Source organism: Mchenga conophoros, linkage group LG14, assembly GCF_057382185.1.
Source record: "Mchenga conophoros isolate Kocher_MC1m ecotype Shallow Benthic linkage group LG14, M_conophoros_male_GT1.1, whole genome shotgun sequence".
NCBI lineage: Eukaryota > Metazoa > Chordata > Actinopteri > Cichliformes > Cichlidae > Mchenga > Mchenga conophoros.
In genome coordinates this window covers 19,703,477-19,719,365 of record NC_140539.1, presented here as the reverse complement: position 1 = coordinate 19,719,365, position 15,889 = coordinate 19,703,477, and the positions used below count along the sequence as shown (strand labels likewise).

The window sequence follows — 15,889 nt, the reverse complement described above, 5'->3', positions numbered from 1 at the left end:
TATAGATGGCAGAGAGTTGACCATCTATAGAGGCAGAGAGCGACCATCTTTGAACAGAGGCGGGGGTTTACGACACCAACTCTCTGCCATCTATAATCCAGTTTTGAGATCCCTTCCCAGGATCATCAGGGGGTCCTTTTGTCCCTCTGTGGGGGGTCACTCCCACTAGGTTTATATCTGGGACTCTCCACCATTTGACCTTAGAACTGAAGAAGCTTCTCGGATGAGAGGTGAAACGTCTTCAAGCAACTTAAAGAAGTCCAGACGCTTTTCTTTGCAAGCTCCTTTGACGACCTTGTAGTACCATATCGCCCTATTAGAGCACTTCGCTCTCGCTCTGCAGGCCTACTTGTTGTTCCTAGAGTATTTAAAAGTAGAATGGGAGGGAGAGCCTTCAGTTTTCAGGCCCCTCTTCTGTGGAACCAGCTTCCAGTTTGGATTCGGGAGACAGACACTATCTCTACTTTTAAGATTAGGCTTAAAACTTTCCTTTTTGCTAAAGCATAGTTAGGGCTGGACCAGGTGACCTGAATCCTCCCTTAGTTATGCTGCAATAGACATAGGCTGCCGGGGATTCCCATGATGCATTGAGTTTTTCCTTTCCAGTCACCTTTCTCACTCACTATGTATTAACAGACCTCTCTGCATTGAATCATATCTGTTATTAACCTCTGTCTCTCTTCCACAGCATGTCTTTTATCCTGTCTTCCTTCTCTCACCCCAACCGGTCGCAGCAGATTGCCGCCCCTCCCTGAGCCTGGTTCTGCCGGAGGTTTCTTCCTGTTAAAAGGGAGTTTTTCCTTCCCACTGTTGCCAAAGTGCTTGCTCATAGGGGGTCATATGATTGTTGGGTTTTTTTTCTCTGTATCTATGAAGCGCCTTGAGGCGACTTATGTTGTGATTTGGCGCTATATAAATAAAATTGAATTGAATTGAATTGAAAGTTGTAGGGTGCACGTGAGCGTTGGCACCAAACACTTAAGGCCATGCTGAAAAAGTACTGCCACGACTCGGGCAGAAGTTGGGATGAGGGTGTCCCCTTTGTGGTGTTTGCGATATGCGATGCTAAGCAGGAGTCCGTGGGGTTCAGCCCAGCTACCCTTGTGTTTGGCCGTGATGTGCGGTGCCCACTAAAGGTGTTGAAAGAGAGGTTCCTTAGCGGGGGTGTCCCAAAAACTAACGTGGCAGATTTTGTGAAGACGTGTAGGGATCGCAGGTAACGTGCTACCTCATTAGCAAAAGAGGCCCTGTGTGCATCCCAGGCAAGCATGAAGAAATGGTATGACAGAAAGGCTGTGAAAAGACATTTTCAAACTGGAGACAAAGTTTTAGTGTTTCTACCGGTTCTCGGTTCTGCCCTTTCAGCCCGTTTTGCGGGACTATATGTTATAGTAAGGAAGGTGTCTGAAACAAATTATGTCCTCAGTACCCCAGAACGCAGGAGGAAAACTCGCCTGTGCCACATTAACATGTTGAAACCCTACTATGATAGAGAAGTCCATGAGATTGTTGCCAGCACAGCAACCTACAGTTCTCAAAGGAGCTTGCAAAGAAAAGCGTCTGGAATTCTTTAAGTTGCTTGAAGACGTTTCACCTCTCATCTGAGAAGCTTCTTCAGTTCTAAGGTCAAATGGTGGAGAGTCCCAGATATAAACCTAGTGGGAGTTTCCCCCCACGGAGGGACAAAAGGACCCCCTGATGATCCTCTAATCGCCTGAGCCAAGGTGTGAAACTGGGTGTGGGTCCCATCAGCCAGAGTTTCGGGTGTGTTAACACACCCGAAACTCTGGCTGATGGGGACCTGGGATGGGGACCTGGGAAAGCAGGTGGGTTTTGGGCAGGTTTGCCCGGTGGAGGCGAAAGTCGAGGCTGTCCTCAGCTACCCGGCCACAACCACTAGGAGGGAGCTAAAGCGGTTCTTGGGCATGACTGCAAACTATCGCTGTTTTTGCAAGAACTTTGCAGTAGTTGTGGCCCCTTTGACGAAGCTATGTAGCCCCAAAATCCCTTTTGAGTGGTCAGGGGAATGCCAGCATGCATTTGAGTCTGCAAAATCTCTCCTTTGCAGCGCCCCGGTTCTGGCAGCCCCCAAATTCTCTCAGCCTTTTAAACTGGAAGTTGACGCCAGTGCCACCAGAGCTGGTGCAGTGCTGTTACAGGATGACGCAGAGGATGTGTGTCACCCAGTCTGCTACTATTCTGTAAAGTTCAAGCGCCATCAGCTAAACTATTCCACCATAGAGAAAGAAGCTCTAGTGCTTCCTCTTCGTCTTCTTCAGTCAAGTTTAACGGCAGCTTGCATCTAAGCTCTAGTGCTGCTCTCCTCCTCCGTCTTTATTGCCCCTCCCCTGTTTCTCTCTGTCCCTGCCTTCTCCTTTAGAACACACCTGCTGCTCATCTGCCCTCGTTTACCACCAATTACCCTCCAGAGGTGATATAAGCTGGAGGAGAGCAGTGTGGGTGTGGGGTGCTGGTCAGTGTGTGAGTCTGGTCTAGGTGTGGAAAAGGCCTGCTGTGTGTGACCAGCCCCACCGTGCGTGGCTTGTTGTGAGTAGGTCAACTGGGCAGTGGTTTTGCTTAAGTGACGGTGGCCTCCATTTCTTGGTTTGGCCTGCCTGGTTATTGCTAATAGCAGCGTTGCTGTCTTTTTCTGTTGAATCCTTGTTGTTTTCTTAGTTGAAGTTACTGCTTATATGATTATTGGGTTAATTAATTATAATAAAGATTTATTTTCTGTTAAACTCCTCTGCCTGGTGTCCTTTTCATTTCAACCCGGATCCAACTGTTACTATCTCCCACCCCCTTCGCGTAGCTGTCATGTGGGGATGTAACTTTAGCATAATTACTGTTTACCTTTTCCTTTGCTAAGACAGACTTAGCAGACCTTACAGGGAGTGAGAAAAGCGATCCCATTAATTGATCAGGGGCTCTCCTAGGAAACAAATTACACAAGAATAATGAGACCCAAGAGATGTGAAATCTGCAATCTTTAGGTGAGGAACAAGCTTTACAGCGAAAGACTCATTTCTTCCACCTCTAAATATCTATTATCTGTCTCTCCTCAGTGTGCGTGTTGGTTTGTTTGAGTGTGTGTATTCATCAGTCACAGCTGTGCTGACTGAGCTTCAGGCTTTGAAGACTCATGAGTGATAAGTAATTTGGAACGGGGGCAAACACTAAAAAAAACACCACAAAACTGCAACTGCAAAGTAATGAGAGAAAAACAGCATTACCGATGAGCGTCACGTCCCCCTATAATTCCTGCGACAGCTGACTGCATTATTAAACCAAATGTGCTAAATAGCATTAGAAATTTGAACCTTTTAAGTTTTCTTTCCGTAACCCTTCTGATAACGCTTTATTATCAGCTAACAGTGTCGTTATGTAAGTTCGAATACGAAATAGCCTTCTCAATTAAACACTCTTTTCAAAATGACAACATTGCAATTTTACAGATTGGAAATTTAAACATGAAACAGCTTTAAACATTTAAATGTTAAACATATACATTAACAATACATTAAAATCCTGTACTGTTGCACAGGGTTCTGTAAGGTCAAACCAAGGAAAACTGTTGTTTTATGACATTTTTAAACTTTGAAACTGTACACAAAATGTGTATTTTTATGGGACAGTGGTGACAGAGTCCAAAGCTGACCTTTCAGAGGTCAGAGGGCGCTTTGACACAGACTCAATATCCTCACCTGCAACCACAAGCACCTGAAATATGACCAAACCATCTAAACATTAAGGGCTCATCATGTTAGCTAGATTAGCTGCCATTTAAGTGGGTTTGGGAAACACAGTTCCACACACTAAAGGTTTCCTACCACAGCTTTAAATACGCTGACTAATTTCCACTAAAGAAATTGTTTTTGTTTTCCGTTTAAAGTATTCATTGAAGTTGAATTTTGGAGAGTAGGTCGGGGGAATTCTCTTATTAGGTAGCACTGAGGAAAGGGTTTAATGGTTGTAATGGTCATACACGGTTATGTAATAAATCCCAGCAGTTCCAAAATGTTCTGGTGAATTTTACTTTCAATAAAATATATTAAATCATAATGACTGTTATGTTTGTATGTCTTAGGTTAAATGTGATAATATATGTAAGAGTTTAAATAATGCACTCTCCCTGTATTGTGAAACAAGGCTTTGACTGAGGATTAATCATCAGTTTGGCTATTTACTCTCTTTAATTGATCTGTAGCTTAAAATTCAGCACAGACTCTTAGTATGAGGAAATTCTTGACCTAGGTAAACGCTGATCTGTACTCCATACTGTGGTTTGTGTGTTTTAAGAACAAGAAAAAAGAAAGGAACTCTGTGTGTTCCCCTATTGGTTTAGAGCCTCGTAGCAGTAAAAGTATCAACTCTTGATTTTATCTGGGGGAAAAGGACAGCAAAGACGCCCTGGGCCAGAAAAGGGCCTGTGAAGATAAACACCATAGGACCGACCTGATCATGAAGTTTCTAAAAGGTAATCAGTAAGTGTGTTCTAAGAAATATTTATTATTATTATTATTATTATTATTATTCTATTATTATTCTATTATTTAAATAGAAGTAGACAAAGTAGTAGTATTGAGATATTAACATCATGATCATAAGTTAGTAATGTTAAGGTTACATTTTCTGATTTTTACATACAGAATGTATAAGCTAATCTATGCTTTAATTACATGTACACCCAAATAACTATTGGTATATTAGCATTAAACACGAATGAGCTACTGTGTGACCCCTGTTAAGAACTGCATTTTATGTTAGAGTTTTAACAAATCAGTTCAACAATAGCGATTAGCTTACAATAATCTGTTTATTTCTCTTCTTGCTCCAAGTGGGAAATGTTCTGAAGTTTGAAAGTAGAATATGATGTAAATAACTTAGATCTTGTCAGACACACTGTAACTTGCACATTAAACAGCAACCTAAGTGCATTCAAAATGGCTTGGAGATAATAAACATGAACCTAAAAGTACATGACTCAGTGGGTATATTCCTTCCAGGCTGGGCGAATTTGTGAAGGAATTGTTACACTCAACAGGCAAGTAGGACATTATATTACTGTTTACATAAAACATCTTTTCTTGTTTCACTGACAATGGCTTGAGGCTCGCAGCCAGAGATGGGGTTCATGCTTGAACTGGCAAACTAACTAAAGGCTAAAATAGGAACACATCAAACAACGGACCAAGGCACTGAGGAGAGAGCATAAATGTTTGTGGTGCAGAGGGTAAGACAGAATGGTAACAGAGAAATCAGACACTTTATTATTAGATCACACTGGATTATACATTGGAGCTGTGGTCACAGCTATGCTGGAGACCACAGACTGGTGTGTATGAGACTGTTAGGGCATGTATTGGTGTGTGTGTGTGTGTGTGTGTGTGTGTGTGTGTGTGTGTGTGTGTGTGTGTGTGTGTGTGTGTGTGTGTGTGTGTGTGTGTGTGTGGAGGGCAGCACCCATATTAGTTAGGTCAGTGGCTGTCTCATGGGGTGCCCGAGGACACACTGTTAGTTTATATGGCTGGCTGAATATGGCTGCACACAACAGCACAGGTCTGCCAAAGCAGCTACTTAAAAAAAGCTCTACTATGTGGGTGATAACCTTATTTTCTGACTCCTAGTGCATTTAAGATAACACAATTAGGATGCATCCTACAGACAAACCAGAAGAATAAACCAGAAAGAAAGAAACCCAGAGGACCTAAAGTTAACACAGTACCAAACCACCAAGCTGAATATGGCTGATAAAAAGTGAAACTTTAAATTCACAGCCAGACTAGATTTTTCATTTAGTTATTCCAAGTCATTTAAAGGAGCCTTACTAAATTGGAAAAAAGAATATGGAGGAGTTGCGGTGGCCCCTGACTTTCTTTTCAGATTTCCTATTACAAGGATAGATTTTAATCGAGTTATCCAGAAAACATCTCTGAGTATTTAGGAATGAACAGAAATAATGTAAAATTATTTTGTAAAAAAAAGCTAAATCATTTAAAAGCAAGGTATTAAATATGTAAATTAAATATGTAAATATGATGCATTTCTCACTTCTGTTCTTCATTCCAGCATTGGAAAAATGTCTGCAGTCCCTTCCAATTTTTTTCCAATTTCCATGGTCTAGTGAATCCTACAGATAGACTCTTCTTCTGCAAAATGTGTAGCCCCTCTTATTTTGCTGATTGCGTATGTCATGGGAAATTAAATTCTCAAAGATTGTATCATATCTTTCTTTTAACAGTTTCATCAGAAATTTGCAAAATGGTGCAACTTTATTTCTTTTATTTGATGGTTTAACCAGTGTTGGGTAAGTTACTTTAAAATAGTAACTTAGTTACATTACTAGTTACTTCTCTCAAAAGTAACTCAGTTACTTCAAGTTACTCGTTACTTTCAAAGTAACTAGTTACTAGGGAAAGTAACTTTGGTTTTACTCAGAATTCTCTTGTTAATGTGTTTCTTCCATAACTTTGCCAGTCTTCTAGCTTGCTTACTTGCCACAAGTGCACTGTGCCACCTACCAATAGAAAGAAAAAGATAATGTGCATATTTCCACGAGAGAAATCCCACGCCTGGACCGTCATTGACTGCTGCCATGATTCTAGCCTACGTCACAGTGTCATCTGCGCCTTTTACATCCAACACAAAAACTGCAGTCGTGGTGCTTTCGATTGTACTCAGAACTCGGAAATTCTGCCTTCCGAATAGGAAGATGTAGGCAACACCAGACTGCAGATGAGCTGCATACAGAGCTGGACTGGGACAAAAAAATCATCCCGGGCATTTTGACTAGAGACTGGCCCACCATTATAGGAAAAATCATAAAGCCTTTGAATGAAAATAAACACTGTTGTGACAGTGATGTACACTGTCTGATGGTATATATGCATCAATCTATCAATCGTTTGTTGTAAGACTCAGATAATTATTTTTTAAAAGCAAAACATTTTAAATGAGAATAAGAAAGAAAAGTATTTATTTTGCCCACCTTTCCCTGTTAATGCCCTACCTGCCCCCCTGGCAACACTTTGCTAGACCCGCCCCTGCACAGTTACCAGCTGTCAGCTACTTAGAAAAGGATCCTGGGGTTATTTGTCTCTCAGAAACAGTTCATAACTTCCCTTCAACTCATTCATGTCACCTAAAAGGTAAACCTGTTTCTCCATCACCTGTTCAGCGCTGATGATCCAGTAAGGACATCTCCTGGTTTCATCTTCATGTTTCCCTCTCACCACATAACCAAACCATATCATGACCAGCAGCTTTTTTGCAGCTGTGGCTCCAGCAAACATCAGCTGATACTAGAAATTAATATTAAATAAATTCTAACAACAGCTGATCAAGCTTAAACGTGCTGCTGTTGTTTAGCGCGACATCCGCTGGTTTCCTCTTTCGGCGCAAAGTGGGCGATAAACACACAAGAGAGAAAAGACGATCAGCTGATCACTGATCAGTTTTCATGATTGAAGTAGAAACGGGAGAGGGAGGGGGGAGAATGAAAGAAGAAGAGGCAGCTGTGCAGCAAAGACACAGAGTAACTCCAGCTTTGTGCCTTTTCCATTGTAGCTGAATTATGGGACAAACTGTTCCTTTTCACCTCAATAAGAAACGCGTAATATTTTCTCTGAATACCGGACGGGACGGTTGGCAACTCTAATAACTTATGAACAAAATAAAGTTAAACATCATTAACTTCATAGCACCCACCCAGCTGTATAGAAACTCCGTCATGCTAGCTAGCACGCAGTACGGAAAAAGTCAGAATAACGAAAATAAACTCCACCTAAACTTGGTTTATATCTGACCCAGAGAGACTGCAGGTCATAACTTCTTACCTGAAGTTCAGTTCACACTTGGACCGGCGGCCGCCTCGGGTCTCTTTTCCTTCTGCGTCCCTTTTCCTTCATCCACCTGCTGGCCTCCACCACTTGCTAATGTTACTGAATCTGTGGAAGCTCCGCGATAGCCACCACACGAAGTAACGAGTAACGACCCTATCTAAATCCCAGTAACGAGTAACGCGTTCCTGATTTTGGCATAATAACTAGTTACCGTGCTCGTTACCACAATAATAACGTAGTTACTGTAACGCGTTACTTAATAACGCGTTAGTCCCAACACTGGGTTTAACTTCCTGATAAAAAGCCACTATGAATTGTGGGGTAATGGTTCAAGACGTCACCAGTTTGAATGACCAGCAATATCTTATTTGAGTTCATCAGTTAATTCACTCAGAAAATAATTTGCAGTCAAATGATTATTTACCCATGCACCAGGAGCTTTCTCACCCTTTTCCTCTGGGTGGAGTTGTGCTGCATCTAACACAGAAAATACTGTACAACTGCAATCTGTTATGCACAAATGGGCAAAGAAATTCAGCTTGCCCATGCAAATGTGTGTGTATTTTTTATTTTTGTCTTCAGTCAGTTATTTTGGTTCTAACATAACCTGACATTCTTCAGCTTTGCTGCTCAGAAATAACAATATCATTTCAGTGATCCTCCAGATTATTGTCTCTTGTCTAGCCTCAGCCAGCCTGGATACAATGTATTCTGAAAATCAATTCAGCTCATGCAGCATAAAAAAAAAAGCATGAGATCAGTGCTTGCAAGTCAGTGACGAGCTCAGACTCAAAATGAGCATTTTTGAATATGGACTCATTTGCTTGTCTGAACCTCATGGTTTTCAATACTGAGTCAACAATTACTGCCTGGAGCATTAGACAGAAGTCCCACTTGTTTTTCCTATGGTGCTGAAGAGTATTCCCATTCTACACTACAAGCAATAATGAGTTTGAGGTGCATTGTTAAAAAGAAAGTGTGTGCATATGTGCGCGTGTGTTTGTACATTGAGAAGATTGTATGGTTGTCTGTAGGGACAGCAGATGGCCAGGATTCACCCTCCAGGCTCTACCCTCTCATTGGTCCACTTAGCAATCAGCCTGTCATGTTAAAACTGGTCTCAACTGAGAAACTGAACTGCATTCAGACACTGAAGATAAAGCCCAGCTACTGGACCAAGGCATGGCCACTTTCCAAATATACATTTTTTACTCTCAGTATATTGTCTTCATTAGTTGCTGCACACTAACAGTTAGATTTTAAATCCCAATATGCAACATTTCAGTATTATATGACATGTTAGGTTAAATATAGATATTACATATATTTCATCTGTTTGAGTCTTGTGCTATTTTTGTTTAGAAGGACCCTGAAATACAGGGTGGGTCATTTATATGGATACACCACAATAAAATAGTCACGGGAAAATGTTTAAATAGAGATTACTAACACATTTATATGTAAATATATATTAGCCACCTAGTTAAAAAATGTTTCTGCCATAGAACGACGGTTTGAAGTATACAGGGTGGGCCATTTATATGGATACACTGTTATAACATGGGAATGGTTGGTGATATCAAAGTCCTGTTTGTGGCACATTAGTATATGTGAGGGGGGAAACTGCTCAAGATGGGTGGTGACCAGTGCTGGTCAAGTTACTTGAAAAAAGTAATCAGTAACTAATTACTGATTACTTCCCCCAAAAAGTAATCCCGTTACTTTACTGATTACTTATTTTCAAAAGTAATTAATTACTTAGTTACTTAGTTACTTTTTAAAAACACAATTTACAACCTGAATAGGTGATAAAGCGATAGATCTTTCAGCCCAATTCTACTTTTTCTGCTTAATCCATCATACAAAATGTAATCAAATGGAAAAGTCTCTTTTTTTAACTTGTTTTATCAGTTTTAATCTTTTAACTTTATGCATCAAGCAAAAATTTAATTATATGCAACATTCTCTGACTTGAATAAATTAGTTTAACATTTAAACCTATTTTCTGCACATTCCAGCACATAAAATAAAAATATTTTTTGTGTTTACACTCAGTCTTTCAAATAAATGCAAGTAAAACACAGCAGAAAATAAATAAAGTCAAAGACTCAGCGGTCCTGTTGCTCTATTTTCACCTGTAAAGCAGGACTGCGGTAGGCGGAGGTTTACCCTGGTGCAGGTGTGCCGCGGTCAGTTGAAGAATCCGCGAGTTTCTCTGTGAATTTCCCATTACGTCGTTGCGCACTCGGTGCTTGCTTGGAAGTTTAGGTTTTTTCGCTGTAAAAAGAAGTTTTCTTCCCACGCACGATGGACGCTAATGTTTTTGTCACTTTTTATGGAATCAAACTCAAAGTAAGGTCAGTACTTCCACGCTTTAAACGCTGCACGCTCATACTCTCTCCCACAATCGATATGTGATCCATTGTTGATCTGCAGACAGCTGTTGTCACTAACGGCGCACTGTCGTGAGACATTCTCGCAAAAAATCACGCAGAAGATTTTGTTCAGTGATGAGGCAAACTTTTATGTGAATGGTGAAGTTAACAAACAAAGCCACCGCTATTGGTCTGACACTAACCCACATTGGATGGATCCCTCCAAGACTGTTGGAACAACAAAAGTGATGGGTTGGTGTGGTATATGGGGTACAACGATAGTGGGTCCATTCTTCATCAATGGAAACCTCAAGGCCACTGGATATTTGAAATTGCTACATGATGATGTGTTTCCCTCTTTATGCACTGAAGCTGGCACGTTCCCTGAGTTTTTCCAGCAAGATGGTGCACCACCACATTATGGGTGCCAGGTCCGAGCATTCCTAGATGAACAGTTTCCTGGAAAGTGGATTGGTCGTCGTGGGCCAGTTGAACGGCCCCCAAGGTCTCCCGAGCTGACCCCCTTAGACTTTTACCTTTGGGGTCATCTGAAGGCAATTGTCTATGGTGTGAAGAGACGTGATGTGCAGCACCTGAAACTACGGATACTGGATGCCTGTGCTGGCATTTCTCCTGCGGTGTTGCTATCAGTGTGTGAAGAGTGGGAGAAGAGGGTTGCATTGACAATCCAACACAATGGGCAGCACATTGAACACATTTTATAAGTGGTCAGAAACTTGTAAATAGAAAGAATAAAGTTACGTTGAAACCAAGCACACCATTGTTTTTCTTGTGACATTAGCAATAAGTTTGATGTGTCACATGGCCCTCTTCCTATTGAAAAAACAAAAGTTGTATCCAAGATGGCCGACTTCTAAATGGCCACCATGGTCACCACCCATCTTGAGGAGTTTCCCCCCTCACATATACTAATGTGCCACAAACAGGACTTTGATATCACCAACCATTCCCATGTTATAACAGTGTATCCATATAAATGGCCCACCCTGTATACTTCAAACCGTCGTTCTATGGCAGAAACATTTTTTAACTAGGTGGCTAATATATATTTACATATAAATGTGTTAGTAATGTCTATTTAAACACTTTCCCGTGACTATTTTCATGTTGGCTTGAAATAAAATATCTAACTATGTTGGTACTGCAGCTTACTACAACGTACTGCAACTTCTGCCTAAAAAGTGAAATGGAAATGGTGGACCGTCATGTCTATTACACTCTTGCCATGATACTGGGTTGGACAAGCAGTGTTTCCTTTGCATGCTGTGATGGGCACAGCAATGCTACTTTTGCATTGTAATATCTTTATCTTTGTAATATTTGTAATATCTTTTTTTTAGATTTTGCCCCAATTCCACCTGCACCTACATTTTACTTTTACCTGCTGATCCAATATCATTTTTATTTTCTCTTACTGCTGGATTAGGTTTGGGTTAAACATCAACCACTACACAAACAGCTAGATATAATTAAGTCACCTAAAGAAAAAAAAATACATAAATTAATGAATTAATTGGCTCATCAATCAATCAATCAATCAATCTTTATTTATAAAGCACTTTTCATACAGAAAAAATGTAGCACAAAGTGCTTTACATAGTTAAAAGCAGCCCACCCCACCCTCCAACTCACTCCCCACACTCTCAATACACATATATCCCCCCACCCACACACACATACACACACGCGCACACTTAAAGAGTAAAAATTGGGCTGGGCTCGCATGAGCCAAGTGAGGAAACATTATAACAGAGAGCCGTCTGCACCGGGAGCCGGTCACAGACCGCAGCCTCCGGGCTGGGCACACAGCCGGAGGGAGGCAAAGGAGCCCCCCAACCAGGCTGAGAGGACCCCAGAGACCCAGCAGCCACGGTCAATAACAGCCCCGGTGCAGAGAGCGCCCTCCGAGGAAACAATCATGAGCTGCTTTTGGCATTTTGGCATATTACTATGTTCACACATTGTTCTGCATAGTTTCCTTGCCACAGTCCACCCACTGCGTGAAGTGATGTCTTTTATATGTGAATTTTGGAGGTACAATTTTGGTCTACTGAAGGGGTTGTTTTATAATGCCAGACCTTTCTTTCGATGTCTACTGAACATCTAGTGCTGTCATCCGTAGGACCTCCATGTACAGGCTATTTATGGTCCAAATGTGGTTGTTTTTTCAATGTCAAACTCATATATAGATCTTGTTTTTATAATGCAACTTCTCTCAGTCCTGCTACCGATCACAATCACATTCACTTCCTTTTACAAATCTCTTCACAATAAAGCAGGATACTTGCAAAGTACACCAGCCAATGCTATTTAAAAATTTCACAATACATGTGCTTGAAAGCAAATATGTTGATTAATTGAAATAAATAAACCAGTTAAAGAAATCTGGAAAATGTAGAATAACAGAAAACCCCCCACATGTACTGAATAAATCAATAGGCTAACACATAATCAATCATGCTAGTGTGTATATAATCTGTATTTATATGTGTCATTTGGATAACAACAATGTTGATATTTGTAAACACAAAAATATTTGATAGGTTTGTAGCATAAACCTATTCGCTGGAACGTTAAGACAATATAATTACACTGCAAGCAAGACGCAAGTAGGCAACCTTCTTCATGTTACTCGTGCACGGGAGAGAACCAGACAGAGCGCCGTTCCTTCGCTTGACCCCAGTAGCTCTCGTCCGTTCTCCCGTATCACTGTCCTTTTATTGAGGTTACATGAATATGCATAAGTTCATTAACATATGACGTCTACATACACAAAGAGTACCTTGCCTGTGTGTGTGTGTGTGAGTGCGTCTATGTGGTATGGATTGACATTTGACCTGCGCTGTACCTGGGCTCCGGGGACATTTCGACTTTTTGCTGTGTATTCATGTGTCCCCCTAAAACATGACTTATAAATGCATTTTTAAGTGTCTAAATAATAATTTTTTCTACTTCTTATGAGGTCATTATTTATCTTTTGACCTGTATTTGCTTAAACTGTAGTGTAAATTCATTTATTAAACTATAATTAAAAGATTTTCTGATTTTCTTAAAAGTCCACCTATACCCCTCACCTGATTTTTGTGTATTCCAGTGTATTGCACAGCGACGTTTCGAGTTAGAGTGGATGTGTGTAGGTACTGCAATTTAATACACATTTTCAATACACACGGCCGGAAGTCATTGTGATTGGTAGGCTATATATATAGGCGGTACCTACAGGAAACGGCGCCACAACTTTCGCGCGCGTGCCCTTTAACAAGTGTATGTCGACGGCAATACGAAGACGGATTAAAAACACAAAGGTAAGCCTTTTTTAATGTAAAATGCACCATGACTTTAATACTATATGAAATTATAGGTGCACAGGCCTATATTAAACTGGTTTAATTTATGCTTTATGGACTGTTAGTGAGTCTTTGAAGAAGTAAAACGGCCCCAGCGTTTGTCATTGAGTAAATAAAATAGGGCTGACGACTAACCGCGTCAACGCGATAAAGCGGGCTAACCCGTGTTAGGATTTACTCGGTGTTAAAGCATTATTGTGGCTTAAACGTGTTAATGCCGACATCGCGACTAACGCGATTAACAATTAAACCAGCGCAGTCTGAGTCAAAATCCCTGATGTCGCTGTTAGCTAATTTCGGGCAGTTTGTCCAATGTCTGTCCATTCTGCTGACAGCCCTAAAATAAAAGCAAGGGTATAAGTGTATTTAGTCGTGTATTTATTTATATGCCTGAAGAAAAAACTTCTTACAGTTTTGATGCCTAAGCTTTCTCAGTACTTGTATCACTCTCTGCAGTCGCCATTACAGAAATGTCACATGTCGCCATTTTGAGTACTAGGCCTTTAACATTTTAAAAGAAGGCATAAATTAGCACTATGAATAAGTCAGCTGTGTTTATGCTGTAAACTACACTACTGCTAGTTCTGCTACTACTGATGATGATGACAATGATGACGATAATCGTAATACTTTATATGCTTTGGTAATACAGCCAATCGTACAGGAGAACATGCGAAGGAGACGCATTCCTCCACGGGAGGATGCAGTCTGTCATGTTTCTGCTGGAAGGGACAAACTGGGACTTGATATCCACTACATAAATGCCTTCAAAGGTAAGTTGGTCTTTAGTTTGGATTAGATTTGGAGTTTGTCACTTTGTCTTTTGTCACTCACTTGGTATGCCTCTGCAATTCAGGTCGGGGCATTTTCACGACTGTTCCATTCCAAAAAGGAGACTTTCTTTTGGAATACAGAGGTAAACTCATAACAAAAGAAGAATGTGAGCGGAGACACAGAGTTTATCATGACAGCCTGAAGGTGTTCATGTTTGAATTCAAGTTTGATGGAAAACTCTGGTGGTGCGTATTATATCAGTGTAGTTTGATTAAGATTAAATGACACATTGCTTTTGATTTATGAAAAAAAAAGCTTCCTAACTAACTAGTTAAGCTAATACTTTTTTGCCTAACCCCACAGTGTGGATGCATCTCAAGAAGATGGGTCATTAGGCAGACTTGTCAACGACAACCACATCAGTCCAAGTGCTAAGATGAAAATATTAAATATCAATGGAAAGCCCCATCTATGCTTATTTGCAAGCAGAGACATAAGTCCAGGCGAAGAAATAGACTATAATTATGGTGACTCGGATTGGCTCTGGAGATGCAAGGTATTTCTACAATTGTACTTTTTGGAACTGATAAATTGCATACCCTAAGCCATTTTTACATTTGTACCTACTCAAATTGGCTTAACGTGACTTAGGGCATCTAGTTTTTCACTGAAATTGAGTATCACCTACTGTGCCTGGGGTAACTATAGCAATGCAGCCGAGCATCCAGTGATATAAATGCCACAGCAAGGTCGCTATTTCAAACATTTCAGAGTTTCAAAAATGATGGCTTGGATTTTCACGAAGGAGGCGCACTCATAACTTATCGAGTGACACCATTGACCAGCCACCTGGTGGCATTCAGTCTATGTCAAATTTTCTGATCACTTTGGATCACTTGGAACCTTGGTGCAGTAGTTACTGAAAAACTACATGGTACTATAACCTACTGGAAAAACAGGGGTAGGTACTAATGGAAAACAGGCAATTGTGATGGCTGCCACATCAAAGCCCTCTAAAAGCACTAAAAAAATATCAGCAGGTATGCAGAAATAAAAAATGGCTTTCGGTTTCTAAATTTTAACAGTGATTGATGTTTAATGTGATTCTACACAGCAAAATCTCCAGTGTTAAATTAACACTGGAGAGTGTCTATAAGGGTCCACACCTCTGAGTGTTAAATACAACACTGTTGAGTGTTAAATTAACACTTTTGACAGTGTTATATGTTTAAAAGTAACCTAGTCAGTTTTGAAGATTAACAATGGCTAACACTGAGCAGTGCTGATTTTCTAACACTGGAAAATAACTCAAAATGTTAGAAATATTCCAGTGTTAGAAAATCAGCACTGCTCAGTGTTAGTCTTTGTTAATCTTCAAAACTGACTAGGTTACTTTTAAACATATAACACTGTCAAAAGTGTTAATTCAACACTCAACAGTGTTGTGTGGACCCATATAGACACTCTCTAGTGTTAATTTAACACTGGAGATTTTGCTGTGTAGCCTCTTTAGTTAGATTCATTTTAAATT

The 15,889-nt window shown here is 40.5% G+C and overlaps 1 protein-coding gene across 1 annotated transcript; it reads left to right on the top strand.

The window, feature by feature from the left end:
* The first annotated feature begins 13,171 nt into the window (after positions 1–13,171).
* Positions 13,172–15,471, top strand: LOC146559627 (histone-lysine N-methyltransferase set-1-like). Its single transcript, XM_085244787.1, has 5 exons — positions 13,172–13,542; positions 14,237–14,357; positions 14,441–14,603; positions 14,722–14,914; positions 15,130–15,471. The coding sequence occupies exons 1-5, from the start codon at positions 13,504–13,506 to the stop codon at positions 15,238–15,240; spliced, it is 627 nt and encodes a 208-aa protein (XP_085100913.1). The 5' UTR covers positions 13,172–13,503; the 3' UTR covers positions 15,241–15,471.
* The last annotated feature ends 418 nt before the right edge of the window (positions 15,472–15,889 follow it).